The 20,959-nt window shown below is 54.3% G+C and overlaps 1 protein-coding gene across 1 annotated transcript in view; it reads left to right on the forward strand.

Moving 5' to 3' along the window:
* Positions 1-6,030: 6,030 nt before the first annotated feature.
* Positions 6,031-20,959, forward strand: part of LOC144942434 (anoctamin-1-like) — a 46,144-nt gene continuing 31,215 nt past the window's right edge. Inside the window, exons 1-8 of the mRNA XM_078869307.1 lie at positions 6,031-6,205; positions 9,036-9,141; positions 10,988-11,089; positions 13,247-13,392; positions 14,087-14,141; positions 14,633-14,684; positions 16,254-16,309; positions 18,264-18,305. Coding sequence (XP_078725433.1) covers positions 6,174-6,205; positions 9,036-9,141; positions 10,988-11,089; positions 13,247-13,392; positions 14,087-14,141; positions 14,633-14,684; positions 16,254-16,309; positions 18,264-18,305 — 591 coding nt within the window. The 5' untranslated portion in view covers positions 6,031-6,173. The remainder of the gene's footprint in view (positions 6,206-9,035; positions 9,142-10,987; positions 11,090-13,246; positions 13,393-14,086; positions 14,142-14,632; positions 14,685-16,253; positions 16,310-18,263; positions 18,306-20,959) is intronic.

Consider the following 20,959-nt stretch of genomic DNA (forward strand, 5'->3'; position numbering starts at 1 on the left):
GAGTTCCCACGGCGGCCACGTCGGAGACGGGGGGCGATCCGCCCGCCTGTTGGCACTGCCAGGTCAGCCGAGACGTCCGTGCGTGTGTGTGCGTGTGTGTGTGTGTGTGTGCGTGCGTGTGTGTGCGTGTGTGTGCGTGTGTGTGCGTGTGTGCGTGCGTGTGTGTGCGTGCGTGCGTGTGTGTGCGTGCGTGTGACTGCGATGCGGAGGTCGCGTTCCGCGTCCCCCCTCCTCTGCGTGTGGGTTTCTGCAGCCACTCGCGTTTACCTCTCATCGCTAGATATTTTTAAAAATTGTGTTTGAAGTCAAAAAGGTGATTGGATTTTGAAAAAAAAAACTATTACTATATTTTGCCACTGGTAAAGGAGTTCTCATAGTGTGATGGGATTTGTTCGTATTTTTTTGCGATTTTTTTTTACCGAGCAGTGAATGGCCCCCGGCTTGCCGATCGCAGCGGTAAGCCGACGGTGGAAATTCCGCATCCCGATGTCGGAGTCGTTGTGTAGCAGCACGACACACTGTGGGTATCCCACGAAGCGGCGCTGCTTTTTGTCGCCGCTGGAGGGATGATGGGCTGAGTGAACGTGCAGATGGTGGCGATTGAAACTCGCCACCTTTCGATTGCGAGCCGTGCAGCCGAATTCGCGGTGAATTCTACGCAGCAACACCACAATGCGAAATGTCGTCACCCCCAAACGGATGCCTGGGTCAGGTATCACAGTTGCAGGACGCTGCTGAAAACGAGCCGTGAGACGCAATCCACTGCTGGATGAAGGCCGCCACACTCATGTTTCAAGTCGTTTTGTTTGTTTGGTGAAGGGAGGCCGAGAGTGCTCCCGATGATCGATCGCTCGCAGATGTCGTTAGCCACGACCGGGAATTGAACTCGGTCCGCAGATCATTTGGCGATGCTGCTGCTGCTGCGCTGACAGTGGCGCACGAGCACAATCAGCAATAACAATCAAAACATCTCAACGCATTCGTCAATAAAGCCGTGGCCTTAAAAGGTAAAACAATAACAATACGCCAATGTATAATCATCAGCGACATTGGCGATGTGCTACGAAGAAAGGCCATTGCCAGAAACGTCGTGTTCAGTCGTTGTTTTTTTCGGTGAGCAGAGTTCACAGCACAGTGAGCTAACCACTGTACCACCGCTCTCTCCGCTCACGGCTAAATGCACGACGACGACTTTGATTATGATGATGGTGGTGGTGGTGGGTGTAGCAGGTTCTTATTTTACAGGTGAAGCCTATTGAGCTCCAGGGCTCGCTTCAGAAGCGACCTGGCCATCAAAACGTGATGGCTAGGTGAAGCGGCTTAGCATCACGTAGCGATGTACAGACGTCAAATAGCTGGTGTGGTGTAGTAGTAGGTGTGTGTGAGTAGTAGGTGTGTGTAGTAGGTGTGTGTGTAGTAAGTGTGTGTGTGTAGTAGGTGTGTGTAGGTGTGTGTGTGTGTGTGTGAGTAGTAGGTGTGTGTGAGTAGTAGGTGTGTGTAGTAGGTGTGTGTGTAGTAAGTGTGTGTGAGTAGTAGGTGTGTGTAGGTGTGTGTGTGTGTGTGTGAGTAGTAGGTGTGTGTGTGAGTAGTAGGTGTGTGGGTAGTAGGTGTGTGTGTGAGTAGTAAGTGTGTGTGAGTAGTAGGTGTGTGTGTGAGTAGTAGGTGTGTGTGTGAGTAGTAGGTGTGTGTGTGAGTAGTAGGTGTGTGTGTGAGTAGTAGGTGTGTGTGTGAGTAGTAGGTGTGTGTGTGAGTAGTAGGTGTGTGTGTAGTAGGTGTGTGAGTAGTAGGTGTGTGTGTGAGTAGTAGGTGTGTGTGTGAGTAGTAGGTGTGTGTGTGAGTAGTAGGTGTGTGTGTGAGTAGTAGGTGTGTGTGTGAGTAGTAGGTGTGTGTGTAGTAGGTGTGTGAGTAGTAGGTGTGTGTGTGAGTAGTAGGTGTGTGTGTGAGTAGTAGGTGTGTGTGTGAGTAGTAGGTGTGTGTGTGAGTAGTAGGTGTGTGTGTGAGTAGTAGGTGTGTGTGAGTAGTAGGTGTGTGTGTGTAGTAGGTGTGGGTGTGTGTAGTAGGTATGGGTGTGTGTAGTAGGTGTGGGTGTGTGTAGTAGGTGTGTGTGTGTGTAGTAGGTGTTTGTGTGAGTAGTAGGTGTGTGTGTAGTAGTAGGTGTGTGTGTGTAGTAGGTGTGTGTGTGTGAGTAGTAGGTGTGTGTGTGAGTAGTAGGTGTGTATGTGTAGTAGGTGTGTGTGTGTGTAGTAGGTGTGTGTGTGAGTAGTAGGTGTGTGTGTGTGTGAGTAGTAGGTGTGTGTGTGAGTAGTAGGTGTGTGTGAGTAGTAGGTGTGTGTGTGTAGTAGGTGTGGGTGTGTGTAGTAGGTATGGGTGTGTGTAGTAGGTGTTTGTGTGAGTAGTAGGTGTGTGTGTAGTAGTAGGTGTGTGTGTGTAGTAGGTGTGTGTGTGTGAGTAGTAGGTGTGTGTGTGAGTAGTAGGTGTGTATGTGTAGTAGGTGTGTGTGTGTGTAGTAGGTGTGTGTGTGAGTAGTAGGTGTGTGTGAGTAGTAGGTGTGTGTGTGAGTAGTAGGTGTGTGTGAGTAGTAGGTGTGTGTGTGAGTAGTAGGTGTGTGTGTGAGTAGTAGGTGTGTGTGTGAGTAGTAGGTGTGTATGTGTAGTAGGTGTGTGTGTGTGTAGTAGGTGTGTGTGTGAGTAGTAGGTGTGTGTGTGTAGTAGGTGTGTGTGTGAGTAGTAGGTGTGTGTGTGTAGTAGGTGTGTGTGTGTGAGTAGTAGGTGTGTGTGTGAGTAGTAGGTGTGTATGTGTAGTAGGTGTGTGTGTGTGTAGTAGGTGTGTGTGTGAGTAGTAGGTGTGTATGTGTAGTAGGTGTGTGTGTGAGAAGTAGGTGTGTGTGTAGTAGGTGTGTGTGTGAGTAGTAGGTGTGTGTGTGTAGTAGGTGTGTGTGTGTGAGTAGTAGGTGTGTGTGTGAGTAGTAGGTGTGTATGTGTAGTAGGTGTGTGTGTGAGAAGTAGGTGTGTGTGTAGTAGGTGTGTGTGTGAGAAGTAGGTGTGTGTGTAGTAGGTGTGTGTGAGTAGTAGGTGTGTGTGAGTAGTAGGTGTGTGTGAGTAGTAGGTGTGTGTGAGTAGTAGGTGTGTGTGAGTAGTAGGTGAGTGTGTGTAGTAAGTGTGTGTAGTAGGTTTGTGTGTGTAGTAGGTGTGTGTGTATGTGAGTAGTAGGTGTGTGTAAGTGGTAGGTGTGTGTGAGTAGTAGGTGTGTGTTGGTAGAGAGAGAGAGGACGACTCAGATGAGGATGGATGCACAGTCGAGCGGGAACGGCAGCAGCCACCACTCAGAGCCGGCGCTACAAAACAATTGCCCAAGATTCGCGGTCCTCTGCACATGACGGTGGTATCGGCCAATTCATAATGAGTGCGGTACATATGAGCGCAGTTGTGCGCTGTGATGTCACTGTCGCTCACTTGTCCGCCCGCGAGCCAGTCAGCCAGTCAGCCAGCAAACCTCGTGTACACAATATAGTATACAATATAGTATATTGTATATAGGATGACAAGTCACGTGACGTAATCCTGCTGGCACGTCAGACTCGGCGCTCAGCCAACAGCGCCCCGTGCTTTGTGCCCCCGAGTTGACGAGCTCGGTCCCCCGTGCCGCCCGACTCGTGGGCTGCTCCTGCCCCTCGACGATGTCGAACTCATCCCCTCGACGATGGATGTCTTCTCCAACTCCTCTGGTTATTCTCCTTCTTCTTAACCTGGGTGCACGCTGCCCCCTGGGAGTGCCAGACGCCCTTTGTGGGGGTGCGAGGCATGGGCAGGTCTCTGTTTCTAGAAGGTAAATCGTCGACAACACAAATCAAGCACCGGCACGTTAGGCACAACTTTATTTGTTTCATCAAACCCAACGTCTCTATTCACGTCATTTTCTGTTAAGATTGAGAACCAAAGGGGTCCAAGGCTGCAGTGAAGGTGAAGAAGCGCTGCTCCATGCGGTAGCAAGTGTCAGCTCTCGGCTAGGGTTCATACTCGAGCACACTCCATCACTTTAGAGCCTCCGTGAAGCAAGTGGAACACACGTGCTGGGAGAATGAGATCGATCAGCATCATCGCCATCTCAGTCACGTTGTTGTGCTTTAAAGCTATCTCAATTCTACAGCCGGGCTAGTTCATGTTGACGAGTCGATCGCGCGACGCGACGACACGTGGCGTAACGGGCCCAAGTAATACTTCAGTGAAAAAAACGTAATCTCAACACTGTGAGAACACGGCGATAACTACAACACTGTGAGAAAACACACACACAACTCCCCACACACACACACAACTCCCCACACACACACAACTCCCCACACACACACACAATTCCCCACACACACACAACTCCCCACACACACACACACAACTCCCCGTCACTTCACTTCACTGACACTGCACTGCGGTCACCACCATCACCGCCACCTTCATCACCTCCACCATCTCCATCACTACCTCCACAACTACCTCCACCACCACCACCTCCACCACTACCATCTCCATCACCACCTCGACAACTACCTCCACCACCACCACCTCCACCACTACCATCTCCATCACCACCTCCACAACTACCTCCACCACCAACACCACCATCTCCATCACCACCTCCACAACTACCTCCACCACCTCCACCACCATCTCCATCACCATCTTCACAACTACCTCCACCACCGACACCTCCATCACCACCTCCACCATCTCCATCACCACCTCCACAATTACCTCCACCACCATCGACACCTCCATCTCCACCACTACCACCTCCACAACTACCTCCACCACCACCACCTCCACCACTACCATCTCCATCACCACCTCCACAACTACCTCCACCACCACCTCCACCACCATCTCCATCACCACCTCCACAACTACCTCCACCACCACCACCTTCACCACCATCTCCATCACCACCTCCACAACTACCTCCACCACCACCACCACCGACACCTCCATCACCACCTCCACCATTTCTATAACCACTTCCACAACTACCTCCACCACCGCCACCACCGAAACCTCCATCACCACCTCCACCATCTCCATCACCACCTCCACAACTACCTCCACCACCACCTCCACCACCATCGACACCTCCATCTCCACCACTACCATCTCCATCACCACCTCCACAACTACCTCCACCACCACCACCTCCACAACTACCTCCACCACCAACACCTCCATAACTACCATCTCCATCACCACCTCCATAACTACCTCCACCACCACCTCCACCACCGACACCTCCATCACCACCTCCACAACTACCTCCACCACCTCCACCACTACCATCTCCATTACCACCTCCACAACTACATCCACCTCCACCACCGACACCTCCATCACCACCTCCACCATCTCCATCACCACCTCCACAACTACCTCCACCACCACCACCTCCACCACCTCCACCACTACCATCTCCATTACCACCTCCACAACTACATCCACCACCACCTCCACCACCGACACCTCCATCACCACCCCCACCATCTCCATCACCACCTCCACAACTACCTCCACCACCACCATCACCACTGACACCTCCATTACCACCTCCACCCCCACCTCCTCCACCTTCACCACCGCGCCCTGGCCTGCGCTGCGTGCACCCTGCAGGAGGGGTCGTGCGCCGCGCACTCCGCCAGCACTGCCGCCGCGGCTCCCCGCCGTGACGGCTTCTTCAGGGATGGCGCCCGCCGCGTGGACTTCGCCCTCGCCTTCGGAGCGCCGCGCCGCGGACCCGACGGCGTCGGCGCCGCTCGCTTCTCCTCCTCCGTGCGCCGCGCCGCCTCGCGCCGCCTCGCGCCACCCTCCTCCGTCTCCTCCTCGGTGCTCCAACTGGGGCCCGAGAGGCGCCTCCCGCCGGGGCTCGCCCTGCAGCCCGTGGCCGAGGGGGCTCTGCTCCCCTCCGCTTCGACGACCACGATGACGACGACGCAGCAGCAGCCACCGCCGGGAGTCGTCACCACCTCGTCGTTTTTCACCGCCGCCACCGCCGCCGCCTCCTCCTCCACTGCCTCCGCCTCTTCGCCATGGTCGCCCCCCGAGGTGGGCTCCGACCAGGACTGGCGGAGGGACAAGGAGCCGCTCCCGGGGGGCGGTGTGGGGGGAGACGCGACCTCGCGGGACGGGAGTGATGACATGGTGGACCTGGAGGCTGCGTCCGACGTTGGGTGAGAACGTCTGTCTAGCTCTGTGCGTCTCTCTCTCTGTGCATGCTGGGGAGAGGGTGTGTCCTGCAGGACCTCCTGCTTTCCGATCTCTGTGCACACGGGCCTGGGTTTTTCTCCATCCTGACCCTTGCCTGAGAAAGAGTTAACTCACCTTTGGTGGTCATTTTCTCGGTTTTCTTCATTTATTAAATATTTTTGTATCAAATAACCTTCTCCCCTTAACTGTGAGTATTGTTACTTCACGTGGTGCTGCCTATTTTCTGCTTTTTTGGTGGTTTTCCTTCGCCTCAACAGCACACAACACCACCACCGCCACGCCCCAGGTCTGCTTGGTTTAACAGCCTGGAGCCTCTCCCTCTCTCTGATGCACTCCTTCCCTCACAGCACTCCGTTTTTCTCTTGCTGTCTTATTCATCTATCTCTCTTCTTATTCTCTCTTGTGAATAACATTCTTTGTCACCTTTTTCTTATCACTCGTGTTGTACTGCTGCTGTTCATCATGGCAGAGTACGACAAGGTCGAGTCTCTCTCTCGGCGGTGCAGTCATTTCATTTCCTCCACCCGAGACCGCCATCGAGGTCGTCATTGCCGCGGTGGTCGAGCGCGTCGGCCTGGCAGGCATCCTCATTGCCCAGCGACAGAACCGCGGCGTGGTTATTTTCATGACCGAGGAGAGTTCAGCGGCGCGCCTCGTGGAGACGCACCCGACGAGAACCTCCACTTCCTCCAATCCACCTACAGGAAGCGTGGGGTCAGCGTCGAGGCTTTTTTCCCCGATGTGCTGGTCTTCTTGAAAGCCGCACAGAAAATATATCGCGAACCGCAAAAGTTTACATTCAGCCCGCAGGAATGCTACCGACTGAAAGCGTTGGTGCAAAAAGTAAAGAGGAAGAGCTCTTCCCTTCCAAAGTGATCCCCTGCAGCCACTGCCAACACCTAATGCCATGGCTTCGGGTGTCAAGATAGCAAGTCTAAATTGCAATGTTGCTCGCAGTGACAAGAGGTGGCACCGCATCTGTTGCTTCCTCAACGACCAAAAGGCAGACGTACCTTTCCTGCAAGAAACGTACCTTGACGCCACTCTGCAGGCCTAACGTCAGCACCTCATGGGCAGCCAGTCCTTCTTCAGCCATGGTGAAGACAACCTCGCTGGAGTCGCGATCGTGTTTGGTCCAAAGTTTCTTTCAGAGAGCGTGGTCTTTAAAGATATCGTGAAAGGACATTTGATTTCGGTGGAATTTGTGTTCAACAACACGAGGCTGCGGTGCTTCAACTTGTACGCACCGAGCAGGACCTGCGAGAGGAAGTTCTTCTTCTCCGGCACGCTGCGGGACACCCTGGAGGCAGACGATGCGGACGACGTGCTCACGGTCATTGCGGGAGATTTCAACTGCACCCTCGACCTGGCTCTCGACCTCGTGAAGAGCCACAACCGTCACTCCAAGTGGAAGACCGCGGCCAAGATCAGCGGCACTGCGGGGCTCCGCTCCATGCTCGCCGGAGAGAAGCTGTTGCGGAAGGCACTCGCAGCAATGCGGGAGCTGCGGTTGAAGCTGGAGGCACCTGAAGATAGCGGCGCCGCACGACCTCCCTCCTCCTTCCCGGAGTTGCGCATCTCCTGCACCCAACCTCCCCGGGTGCTGTCACTCAGGGATTGACCTCGGGTTGTGAATTAACTAATCAATTAATTATTTAATGTAAAAATAGATGTGTTTATTCGTTGATTAATTGGCCAATCAATAAATTCATTAATTGATTCATGAAGGCATTAATTGATTAATACATTGCTTAATTAATTGATTGATTAATTAATCAACGAGCGGCGGCATGCGGCAAGGAGCGGTGCTGCGTTTCGCAATCGGAGGTCGTGAGTTCAAATTCCAATTCGGGAGGGGGGAGGTGGGGGGGGGCTGACTCGGCCCATCCTCCCTCGAGGATCGATACATTTAGTACCGTCAATGCCCTGTGGAAAGTCAACATTGGACGTCAGTCCTATGAATAGGCTCGCGCCTCTGGTTGCCATGTGCACGTGGGACGCATGTCGCACCGTGCGTAGCGTGCTAATCGGAGGTGCGGGGGAAAAGACAACAAACTAAACACAAAGAGCAGCTCTGAAGAAATTAGTTTGTCAATCTAGATGATAATTTAAAAGTGCACAGCTGCAGTAGCTTCCTAATATCGGAAGGAAGAGCGTTCCAGACGGCCACAGAAGCGCATTTGAAAGCGCGCGATGCATTGCCTGTCTTTGTTCGGCGGCTAGCGTGATGGTTTTTTCTCCTTGATGAGATGCGCAGGGTTCATTTGTGGCAAGCACTTTGTGTGTGATGAGCGCGACCTTACAACAATGTGTTCGTTCAGCAACCGGAAGCCAATGCAGCTCGGCGAGCAATGGATGGACATGGTCGGACCTAAGAGAATAATGTTCTTCATATGATAGTCAACCTAAAGTGCAATCTTCAGAGCTGGAATTTAGCCAAACTAAGTAACAGAAACACATTTCCTGTAATGGTGCGTTTTTGTTTGTTTGCGTGACTGCCTCGATTTGAAACCAGAATCCCAGCGGTACCAGGGCAGCGCTCTGACTTCTGGGGCCACCAGTCATCTTTCCAACTCCTTCGCCTTATCTTTATTGTCAGACGTGATATCATCATCATCGTCGTCGTCGTCATGGTCATCAACATTTGAATTACCGTGTCTCAATTCCTATCGCTGTCTCAGTTTCCATCTTCAATTCACGTCCAGACCTCGTCCATAGCCACGTTCTTCATCGGTGCCTCCACGTGCTCGCCCCGACCCCTCCCCCCTCCCCACTCCCTCGGGGTGCCCGCAGCTACGTCCCGCTGGCTGAGGTCCACGACGAGGAGAAGCGCGCCCGGAGGGACGAGTTCGAGGCGCGGCTCTTGGAGGCTGGACTCGAGCTGGAGCGCGATGACGAGGTGAGCGTCACGTGCATGGTTCACGTGGAGGCGCGTCAGGGGGTGAGCGTCACGTGGTTCACGTGGAGGCACGTCAGGGGGTGAGTGTCACGTGCGTGGTTCACGTGGAGGCGCGTCAGGGGGTGAGCGTCACGCGCGTGGTTCACGTGGAGGCGCGTCAAGGGGTGAGCATCACGTGCGTGGTTCACGTGGAGGCGCGTCAGGGGGTGAGCGTCACGTGCGGGGTTCACGTGGAGGCGCGTCAGGGGGTGAGCGTCACGTGGTTCACGTGGAGGCGCGTCAGGGGATGAGCATCACGTGCGTGGTTCACGTGGAGGCGCGTCAGGGGGTGAGCGTCACACGCGTGGTTCACGTGGAGGCACGTCAGGGGGTGAGCGTCACGTGGTTCACGTGGAGGCGCGTCAGGGGGTGAGCGTCACGTGTGTGGTTCACGTGGAGGCGCGTCAGGGGGTGAGCGTCACGTGTGTGGTTCATGTGGAGGCGCGTCAGGGGGGTGAGCGTCACGTGGTTCACGTGGAGGCGCGTCAGGGGGTGAGCGTCACGTGCATGGTTCACGTGGAGGCGCGTCAGGGGGTGAGCGTCACGTGCGTGGTTCACGTGGAGGCGCGTCAGGGGGTGAGCGTCACGCGCGTGGTTCACGTGGAGGCGCGTCAGGGGGTGAGCATCACGTGCGTGGTTCACGTGGAGGCGCGTCAGGGGGTGAGCATCACGTGCGTGGTTCACGTGGAGGCGCGTCAGGGGGGTGAGCGTCACGCGCGTGGTTCACGTGGAGGCGCGTCAGGGGGTGAGCATCACGTGCGTGGTTCACGTGGAGGCGCATCAGGGGGTGAGCGTCACGTGCGTGGTTCACGTGGAGGCGCGTCAGGGGGTGAGCGTCACGTGGTCCACGTGGAGGCGCGTCAGGGGGTGAGCGTCACGTGTGTGGTTCACGTGGAGGCGCGTCAGGGGGTGAGCGTCACGTGTGTGGTTCACGTGGAGGCGCGTCAGGGGGTGAGCGTCACGTGGTTCACGTGGAGGCGCGTCAGGGGGGTGAGCGTCACGTGCGTGGTTCACGTGGCGGCGCGTCAGGGGTGAGCGTCACGTGTGTGGTTCACGTGGAGGCGCGTCAGGGGGTGAGCGTCACGTGCGTGGTTCACGTGGAGGCGCGTCAGGGGGTGAGCGTCACGTGCGTGGTTCACGTGGAGGCGCGTCAGGGGGTGAGCGTCACGTGCGTGGTTCACGTGGAAGCGCGTCAGGGGGTGAGCGTCACGTGGTCCACGTGGAGGCGCGTCAGGGGGTGAGCGTCACGTGTGTGGTTCACGTGGAGGCGCGTCAGGGGGTGAGCGTCACGTGTGTGGTTCACGTGGAGGTGCGTCAGGGGGTGAGCGTCACGTGGTTCACGTGGAGGCGCGTCAGGGGGTGAGCGTCACGTGCGTGGTTCACGTGGCGGCGCGTCAGGGGTGAGCGTCACGTGTGTGGTTCACGTGGAGGCGCGTCAGGGGGTGAGCATCACGTGCGTGGTTCACGTGGAGGCGCGTCAGGGGGTGAGCGTCACGTGCGTGGTTCACGTGGAGGCGCGTCAGGGGGTGAGCGTCACGTGCATGGTTCACGTGGAGGCGTGCATGCGATGCTCACCTTGTTAATGCATCTCATTATCATTGCAGTGGCCTAACGCGTAATGCGTCCCATGTGTGCGAGAGTTAACCTTCAGAACCGTACACCTGCAACACCAGCAGCAGCAGACTCCGCGTCTCTCCCTCCACTCCCTCCCCTCTCCATACGAATTATTATCGCTGTTTGTCGCCTCGTCTCTCCCATCTCCACCCCTCCCGCCTCACCCCCCTCCCACCCCACCCCCCGCCGGCAGGCAAGGCGGCACGGAGGCACGGTCTACGTGCGGCTGCACGCGCCGTGGCACGTGCTCACGCGCGAGGCCGAGCTGCTGAAGCTCAAGATGCCGACAAAGAAGGTGCCACGTGCCATCGAACGAACGATCGAACGAACGACCGAACAAACCAACCAATCGCGACGCCCCCTTAGGCCCTTGTGCTGTGACGTCAAGGGCTGCCGGGGCGAGGCGCTGCCACACGTGGCGCAGTATCCTGCGACTATGATGATGGCACGATACCGTGTAATGAAGGAGGAGGGTTTACGGATAGACGTAACGCGTGCCCTTAGTGGCAGTGTCGTGTGCCGATAGCAACAGCGGTAGCAGAGTTCTGGAATAAGATCGAGAGAAAGACTTGGAGCACTCGCACGTACGAGGCTAATGTATGCGTTTGCAATGGATCAACGTATCCATCTCGGACCGCATTTAAATCCACAATGGCCTCGTCTCAGCTGCACGTGTCAGACGCGAGAATTTGAACGTTGCTTGCAGCTGAGATTGCCGTGTTTTTTTATCTCCCCTACTGAGACCAAAAACACACGCAGCAGAGAGAGGAACACTTCATAATCAACGTTTTTGGGTTTAGATCGCGTTATTTATAAATGTGTCGTAACCCTCCACCACCCGACACGGCCATTCTGGCGAATTGCCCGATGATGCTGGATGCAATTACCAGCGAAACGTCGTACTCAAATTGTAAATGTTGTGGTTTCACGCTTCAACACACCGGTGGGCTAAAGCAGTGAACTAATTGTCTTTTGTCAACGTGACACTTTTTTACTGATTGGCCGTGTCGGGTGGTGGAGGGTTACGACACATTTATAAATAACGCGATCTAAACCCAAAAACGTTGATTATGAATAATATTGGTCGCGAAAGCCTACGTGTTAAACAGAGGAACACTTATCAACTGCGTATAACAGGCGCTTACAACATCTTAAAACCTCGCGCAAGGACCGCGTTCGGGTGTGAGAAGCAGCGAACGACGTTCCGTCGCTCTCGGCCCGTTCCCCATGGGATCGTGCGTCCCACCCTCGCACGCGCGAGATCAATCGCGGTGACGCGATTTGTACAATCCGCACGTAACGCGGCTTTAAATAGTCGGGATAGATCCGGCAGTCTTGCATTCGCCCCCCCCCCCCCCTGTTTCTCCGCTCATCGTTGTGACCTCGGCTTGCTAAATCGGGACACCTTCCACATTCAACAGAGGAACAACATAGGAAATTACGGCCGATTCTAAGTTTGTCTTCAAAGAGTTGCGGCGCAATGATCCGTCGCTAAGTTTATCTCGTTCGCTCGCACCGCGTTCGACCCACTCGAAGCGACCCCATACACACACGCACCACACACACACACCACACACACACCACACACACCACACACACCACACACACACCACACACCACACACACACCACACACCACACACACACCACACACACACCACACACCACACACACACACCACACACACACACCACACACACCACATACACCACACACACCACACACACCATACACACACACCATACACACACACCACACACACCACACACACACACACACCACACAGCACACACCACACACACACCACACACACACACCATACACACACGGATTGTTACTCTGCACGATGGTGAGAGACGGTGATGGCTTAGGGGAGCCCTTCATCCAGCAGTGGACTGATCATGGCTGAAGATGATGATGATGATGATGATTTTATTCCACCTCTGTAAAATTTGTTTCTATTTAATATCAATAGTTCAGAATGGTTGCATGTCATGTCTAATCATGAGTATTCTTGCTCCGCTATAGTCGCGTGTTATCCTTTGACAATGGGGCGTCCCTTGAATGTTTTACTTCTATCCTCAATGCGGCTTCGTTGACATTAACGGATACAGCAACACCGCGGTTTACGTCGGGGGATGCGTTCCTGAATATCGAAACGACGTCAATGAAAGCGATGTACAGGGCGGTAGTGGTGGGTGGTGGTGGAGGCGAAGGCTGAGAGGCAAAGGACAGACGACGATGACGATGCTTTCAGCGGCGTGAGTGTCGGGTTGAGGCGACGCAAATCAGGTAGCGGTGTCAGTAAAGTGACGACGTGTTTGAGAAACGGCGTGAAAGTGTGGATGGCGGGTGTGATGGAGGTGTACCCAGTTGTGGCGTTGTTGGGTTGTGGGGTCGTGTCTCCCTGTTCAACTCCCCCATCCCCCCGCCCCCCACCCCCCCGCCCCCAGGTGTACGAGGTTCGACGCAACACGCGCCAGGCCTGCTCGTGCTGGCGCCGCGCCACCGCCCTGCTGCGGCCGCGCACGCCGCAGTCGGAGAGGGAGGCACGCATCAAACACCTGTCTCTACCCTTCTCACGCGACAAGGAACACCTGTACGCCCCTAGTAACCACCCCACCACACCTGTACGCCCCTAGCAACCACTGCCATCACACCTGTACTCCCCTAGCAACCACCCCATCACACCTGTACGTCCCTAGCAACCACTGCCATCACACCTGTACTCCCCTAGCAACCACCCCATCACACCTGTACGTCCCTAGCAACCACCCCATCACACCTGTACGCCCCTAGCGACCACCCCCATCACACCTGTACGTCCCTAGCAACCACCACCATCACACTTGTCATCTGTGATCACCATTTCAGTCTTACCATACAACTACCCATCGAGCATGTACGCCCATTTAATCACCTCACCAAGACATCATCACGGCAGCGATTTACCCTCGCGTTATCAACCACCTCAATGTAAAATTGTAGTTGTGTCTCTATCAACATCATCCATACGGAGAAGAATCCGTTAATCTCCTGCCTAAGCTGACCATTCACTCACCTGCCCGCTTGTGTGATTCCTACCACGTGCCTCTCACTCCACTACGCACCCTCACCTGGCTCACGTGCATGTTGACCTGTGACCCCCTCCCCCCCTGTCCATTCAACCCCATCGCACCTTCACTTGTACCCCCTTCCCACTGGTCCCTCCAATTCTCCTCCCTCCACCTCTCTCCCCCCGCCCCCACCCCCCGCCTCCTTCCCAACCTGGTCCCCTCGTCATCCAACCCTAGATTCGATATCCGGGACAAAGACACGTACTTCACGAGTTCACAACGAAGCAAGATCGTGAGTGGGCAACACGCGCATTGACATTGCTACTACACATTGTTTGGTAATGCTGCTGCTGCTGGTTAAACGAACCAAAGGCAAAGATCCCCCGTATAACCTTCAACAGACTGCTGGGGCAAGCGCTGTTTGCAAGTACCTATGAAGGTCGAGGCGTCACACGACGGGGTGGGTGGCCAGCACCATGCCTGGCCGTATTTGTCTCCCAAGTGGCGATGTTTACACACCGCACTGGGTACTCATTTAAGGCTGAGTCTACCTATGGGAGGCCTAGGACCGGATTACAAATCCGTCACCAATGATTACCCGTATAGCCTTAAGAGACTGTTGGGGCAAGTGCTGTTAGCGAGCACCTATTAAGGCTTGGATAGGCACACACACACGTACAATCATATAAAAAACCACATCCATACTCAGAGAGCACACTAAGATCTCAGAACTGAGCCCAAAAAGTAAATGGTGGTGTTTTTGGGTTGTTTTTTTATTCCCAGGTTCGAGAAATCCTAAAGCGGGCGGTGGTGACGCGTGGCAAACACAGCATTGGTGAGCACACGGCTGCGGCCATTTTAATCAACGTCACAAGGGACCCTTGATGATGTCACCACTGCACTCCGAAGCCCTCGCCTGAGAGAGACGACGAGTCATGCATGAATTTGTCGTCTCCGGGCTCGATTCGCCTGTTGAATAATGCGGGGCGATTCCATTCAGAGTGGTGATTTTATTCAATAATCTATTGTGTTTATTTGTTGACGCTGGTTATTCATCGTTAAGTTGATGTTCAAAGGTTATGCTATTCGCTCCACCCCACCCCCTCCACCGACCCACCCACCCAAATTTACACCCCCAGAATATCGAGAGGGAACTCAGTGATGATTTTAGTCGTGTGTATTCGTGTTGTTGCTCGTGTTAAAATAAAGTTAATATATTTGTATATATATAATGTATTATTTAGCATTGTGGTAGCGAATGTAGCCGCTTCTAGCGGCTAGAAAGCTATCATACAATATAGGACTCAAACACCAGTCAGTTCTTGTCAATAACAACACCGTGGCCTTAATAGAGAAAACAAATATGAAGTCGGCGACGTTTCGGTCAATGTCCCTTCATCATGGCACACGGCTCAAAACGTGGCCCATTAAATTTAGCATTTATTTTAAGGACACACTGTTGCGAATGTGTTAGTTTAACACGAAGGCTTTCGCGACCGATTTCATCCATGATACAGGTTTTTTTGGGTTATATCGCGTAAATATAAATGTGTTGTTAAACCCGTCACCACCCGACACAGCCAATTAGTAAGGTTTGTCATGTAAACAGAACGTGGCCAATTCGTTACCAGTACAGCACACCGGTGTGTTGGGAGAGCAAACCCATGTTGTAAATGTTGTGTAAATGTTGTGTAAATGTTGTGGGTTTTCTCTCCAACGCACCGGTGTGCTGTACTAGTAACGAATTGGCAAGTTCTGTTTCACGTGACAAACCTTACTAATTGGTTGTGTCCGGTGGTGGCGGGTTTAACGACACATTTATATTTACACGATCTAACCCAAAAACCTCTACATCGATGATATAGTTACACCTCGATCAATGACGTCCTTGCGTGCAATGGCAGCGATGTGTCGAGGAGTAACCGAATGACATTGTTGAGGTTTGCTGCTGCTCGTCACGACGAGAGGGCTTCAGGAGACAGAGAGAGTTCGTGTCGCTTTGCTCTTCATCCTCCGTTGAAGGAGCGTAGGCCACAGTGGGTGACACTGTGTGGGCCATAGGTTGGCTTGCCTGGCCACAATCACACTCGTGTGGCATGTCTCTATGTATCTCCATGTGTCTCTATGTATCTATACGTGTCTCTATGTATCTCTATGAGTCTCTATGTATCTCTATGAGTCTCTATGGGGTTTACTATACGGCCCAAAGTTTGGGTTGCATAGCCACCATCGCATTACTATACGGCTTGTGCTTTTCATCTTCCATTCACGAAGGGGCTGTTCACCTTTCCTCACAACGGCAACGACTAACGGAGACACTAGAATCTCGACAAACGCTCCGAGTGAAACCCTAACCCCCTGTTCCCCGATTAAAGACATTTTCCATTTGCCGCGTGTGCGCCAGGTCTCACGCGTCTGCTGGCCAGCGGTGTATACAGCGCCGCATACCCACTCCACGATGTGAGTTCCGCTGCCGTCACCCCCCCCCCACAGCCCCCCCACCCCCCAGGCCACGGCTAACGTCAGTGCCGAGTGATATCCGAACCGATCCTGGGCACCCTCCCACCCCCCACATCCCCTTCACCAACCCGCACTGAGCAGCACGCTGGTGATGGGCGGTCGAACATTCCCCTACTAACAAACAAAAAGCTGAGAAAGTAAATCGTGTAAATCAATTTTACTGGGAAGGTTCCCAATTTCTCATACCACTGGTGCCGAAAGGGCTGCCTACCGGGTTTTCTGGAACGCTCTGTGACGTGAATGGACTTCGATGCCTGACAACCGACAAGCATGTGTCCAGAACATCCAAATGCAGAAACACGACAGACAGGAAGTCGTCGTCTAACGCGCTCGGAGATGTGGTCCTGAGAAGCGGCACGCTAAGCGACAGAAATTATCCATATGTAATGTAACGATCGAGTTTGGCGCAGCTCAAGAAAGTACCTCGTCGTCGAACGCTCAGAAGCAGCGTTGTAACACGCCGCATGCCCCGCATAGTAACGGGGCATGCCCCACGTAGTAACGGGGCACGCCCTGCGTAGTAACGGGGCACGCCCCGCGTAGTAACGGGGCACGCCCCGTGTAGTAACGGGGCACGCCCCGCGTAGTAACGGGGCACGCTCTGCGTAGTAACGGGGCACGCTCTGCGTAGTAACGGGGCACGCTCTGCGTAGTAACGGGGCACGCTCTGCGTAGTAACGGGGCACGCTCTGCGTAGTAACGGGGCACGCTCTGCGTAGTAACGGGGCACGCTCTGCGTAGTAACGGGGCACGCTCTGCGTAGTAACGGGGCACGCTCTGCGTAGTAACGGGGCACGCTCTGCGTAGTAACGGGGCACGCTCTGCGTAGTAACGGGGCACGCCCTGCGTAGTAACGGGGCACGCCCCGCGTAGTAACGGGGCACGCCCCGTGTAGTAACGGGGCACGCTCTGCGTAGTAATGGGGCACGCTCTGCGTAGTAACGGGGCACGCTCTGCGTAGTAACGGGGCACGCTCTGCGTAGTAACGGGGCACGCTCTGCGTAGTAACGGGGCACGCTCTGCGTAGTAACGGGGCACGCTCTGCGTAGTAACGGGGCACGCTCTGCGTAGTAACGGGGCACGCTCTGCGTAGTAACGGGGCACGCTCTGCGTCGCGTGGAAAGTGTTTCCGAATGGAAGAGCCGCGTTACAGCGCCAACGCGTTGTGTCTGTGCTGTTCTGCACCACCGTTCGTAGGCAACCGCTGTAATTATCTGAGTAGCGGGAGTGGGGCGACTCCGCTGCACTAAGACCGCACGCTCAGCGACGACTTTGCGTCGTACTCTTGGAAAAAACACAGCGTGCCCTCTGTTCCCCGGGGGGTACGAATGCTGAGACGCGATCCGTACCGTGACACCCGTGGAAACCAGGCTACGAGCCATGCACAGCATGCAGGGTGCAGGGGATTTTGAGAAGGGGGCGGGGGGAGCGATTGAATCGGTGTGAGCGAAAGTTTTTAAAGTGTTGGCTTAACGAACCCCTCTCACCCACGGGGTCGGGATACACCTCCGGCTATGGATAGGCGATGTAAGCGATGCCGCTGTTCCACGCCGCCTCTAACCCCAACCCCCTATCGCCCGGCACGGTGCCACGGTGGGTTCGATCTTGACCTTGACGCCTGCTGATTATATTTGTGGTTTGCATGTTCTCCCCGTGTGTTGTGATGAATCGACACACGTTTAGAGTATTTGGCTGCTGCTATAAATGTCCACACGATGATGAGCCCCTTCGTTGAGCGTTGTCATTTGCAATCGCTGTGTAGCCGAGTGGGGCCTTACCTGGTGAAATAAAACAAAAATGTTTCTTGTTTCGTTTGTTTCTAAATTGCCCAGCCCTCTCTCCCACTTCACTAAACCTCCCTCCCTGTCACCCTCTTGTCCACGTGTCTTCGCAGGGAGACTATGACGTCACCACGGGCCCCGGCAACGACAGGAAGGTGAGAAGGCTGCTATTGGCTGTTGTAGCACGCGGTTGGGTGGGGGCACAACACGTGACCTCACCTCGGACGCCCCCGTCGTATTTGGGCCCCGAGGTGGTGAGATGTTTACTCCCTCCCCTGGTGTACAGGAGGTCGTGGCTTCGATCACAACCCTGACGCTTGCTGTATATTTGGAGTTTGCATATTCTCCCTGTGGTCGCGTGGATTTTTCTCCGGGTCCTCCGGGTTTTCCCGGCACATTCATGAGTTTCGACATAGTAAGCCTATTCGTTCACTTATATCATCTGTGGCCAGGTTGCTTTGAAAAAGAGCTGTATAGCTCAGTGAGGCCTTAACTGGTAAAATAAAAAAAATAGTCAGGTGGTGAAGAGTATTTGCCCCCAATTGAATCGTGCCCATGAATGTGCCCGTGTTTTTTATCTCATTATATTAGTTGACGTTCATGGTGTGTGGGTGCCACAACATCGTTTCCGCTCTGCCACTTCGTGTGGCTGCTGTCGTTGATGTATCGCAACAGCTGTGATGTGACATTGAGGTGGTTGAGGAGTGGGTAGGGCCGTCCATAGGGGGGGAGGGGGTGCGGGGCCCGGGACGAATCCCACTGTGGGCCCCCCTGACGCCTTCAAACTCAACCAGAAGTATTACCACTGACAATGTGACGTCGAAGCGCGCGACCCCCAAAGCGCCCCCCCCCCAAAGCGCGGGGCCCTGGGCGGTCACCCCGATTTGCTGCGTATCCTAGGGACGGCTCGGGGAGTGGTGCATAGTGGGCTACGTACGATTCAAAAGAAGTTCATCATACATTCATCATCGCTGCGGAGGTGAAGCCTCCTTCGTTGGGATGTAGCGGGTCTCTGAGTCGCTCGATGTTTCATGGTTTTGTTCGGGTGGTGACTGCAGTCTCCTCGTACTGACCACAGAGTTTTGTACATTTCTAATTGTGTGAATCATCATCATCGTCATCGGGTATCCGCATCATCTGCTGCTGCTGAGGATGATGCGGTTGAGTGGCTGTGGCCCAGAGAATTCACGAGAGATCGACGTCATGCAGCGATCTTCTGGGTCGTCTTGTCGCTCACATGTCTGTGACTTCTTGTGGAATCCATTCTGCTCTCCAAGCCGCATCATCATCATCAACATCATCATCGTCATCATCATCGTCATCATCATCATCATCGTCATCATCATCATCGTCATCATCATCATCATCGTCATCATCATCATCGTCATCATCATTATCGTCATCATCGTCATCATCGTCATCATCATCATCGTCATCATCATCGTCATCATCATCATCATCAGGGTTTTACTGGTAGGAACCTCCTGGTTACACCAGCCCACAGGGGATTATTGTGTCTGTCCGTCCGTCGTGCCGGGAGGTGCTGGGTGGGGAGGGAGGGGCTGGGTGGGGAGGGTGGGGAGGGGCTGGGTGGGGGGTGGGAGAGGTGGGGCTGGGTGGGGAGGGGCTGGTCACCCCGTGGTGCCCTTATAAAACTCAACGTTTAACCCACTCACGCCGGCTTGTGCCCGCCCTCACAGTCGGGCATATTTGCGGAATACACCACGCCGCCATTGACCGAGCAACCCAACGTTCCTACCAGCTCCCTCCGCAGGAATGTGTTGTAGTGCGTCTGAGTGCATTTCACGCATCGCCATTTCGAGCATGCCTGCGTTTAGAGTTAACAGCAAACTGGCTGAATGAATGAACTTGAAGACGTGACACAACTAAGACTGACAACTACCAACGACAACTAAAAACAGCGAAAGAATCGTGCTGGAGAGATCCACGCTCGACCTTGGAATTGCACTGAGAGACAAGCACGTGGCGTAGAGAGCACACGCAGAGGTTAACGACGCCACTCAAACGGGAACGTAAGCGAGCCTTGGGCATTAGGTGTCGTGGCTGGCAGGGATGATCGGGATGAAGGCTCGTGTGTGGGCATACGGTGGATTGTTACATCACCGCGCGTGACACATGGAGGCATTCTGGCGAGGCCTTCATCCAGCAGTGGATCGATCAAAACTGATGATGATGATGAATTTGATGATGGTGGTGGGGGCGGTGATGTCATATTGGCATCGTAAAGCATGCTGGGATTGCTGCAATGCTTCGCTGCTGGACCCCTGTGCGTGTGTGCGCATGTACCGTGTGTGTGTGTACCGTGTGTGTGTGTGTACCGTGTGTGTGTGTGTACTGTGTGTGTGTACTGTGTGTGTACTGTGTGTGTGTACTGTGTGTGTGTATGTACCGTGTGTATGTGTGTACTGTATGTGTGTACTGTGTACTGTGTGTGTGTACTGTGTGTGTTTATGTACCGTGTGTGTATGTACTGTGTGTGTACTGTGTGTGTACTGTGTGTGTGCACTGTGTGTGTGTACCGTGTGTATGTGTGTACTGTGTGTGTGTACTGTGTGTGTGTCAGCGCTGCGCTAGGAACCCGGCGATTCGCCCCAATCCGAGTGGAGATGATCTGAACCGGTCCTGGGCCTCCCCGAGGTCGACTCAACCGCAAATGAGTATCTGGTGCAATGTATAGACATCGCCACTAGAGAGACAAAGGCGGCCGGGCGTGGTGCAAACCACCCACCCCTTTGCGTGCCGTCTTCATAGGTCCTACTCGCTAACAGCACTTGCCGCAACAGGTCGG

This window comes from Lampetra fluviatilis, chromosome 27 (genome assembly GCF_964198595.1).
Source record: "Lampetra fluviatilis chromosome 27, kcLamFluv1.1, whole genome shotgun sequence".
NCBI classification, from domain to species: domain Eukaryota; kingdom Metazoa; phylum Chordata; class Hyperoartia; order Petromyzontiformes; family Petromyzontidae; genus Lampetra; species Lampetra fluviatilis.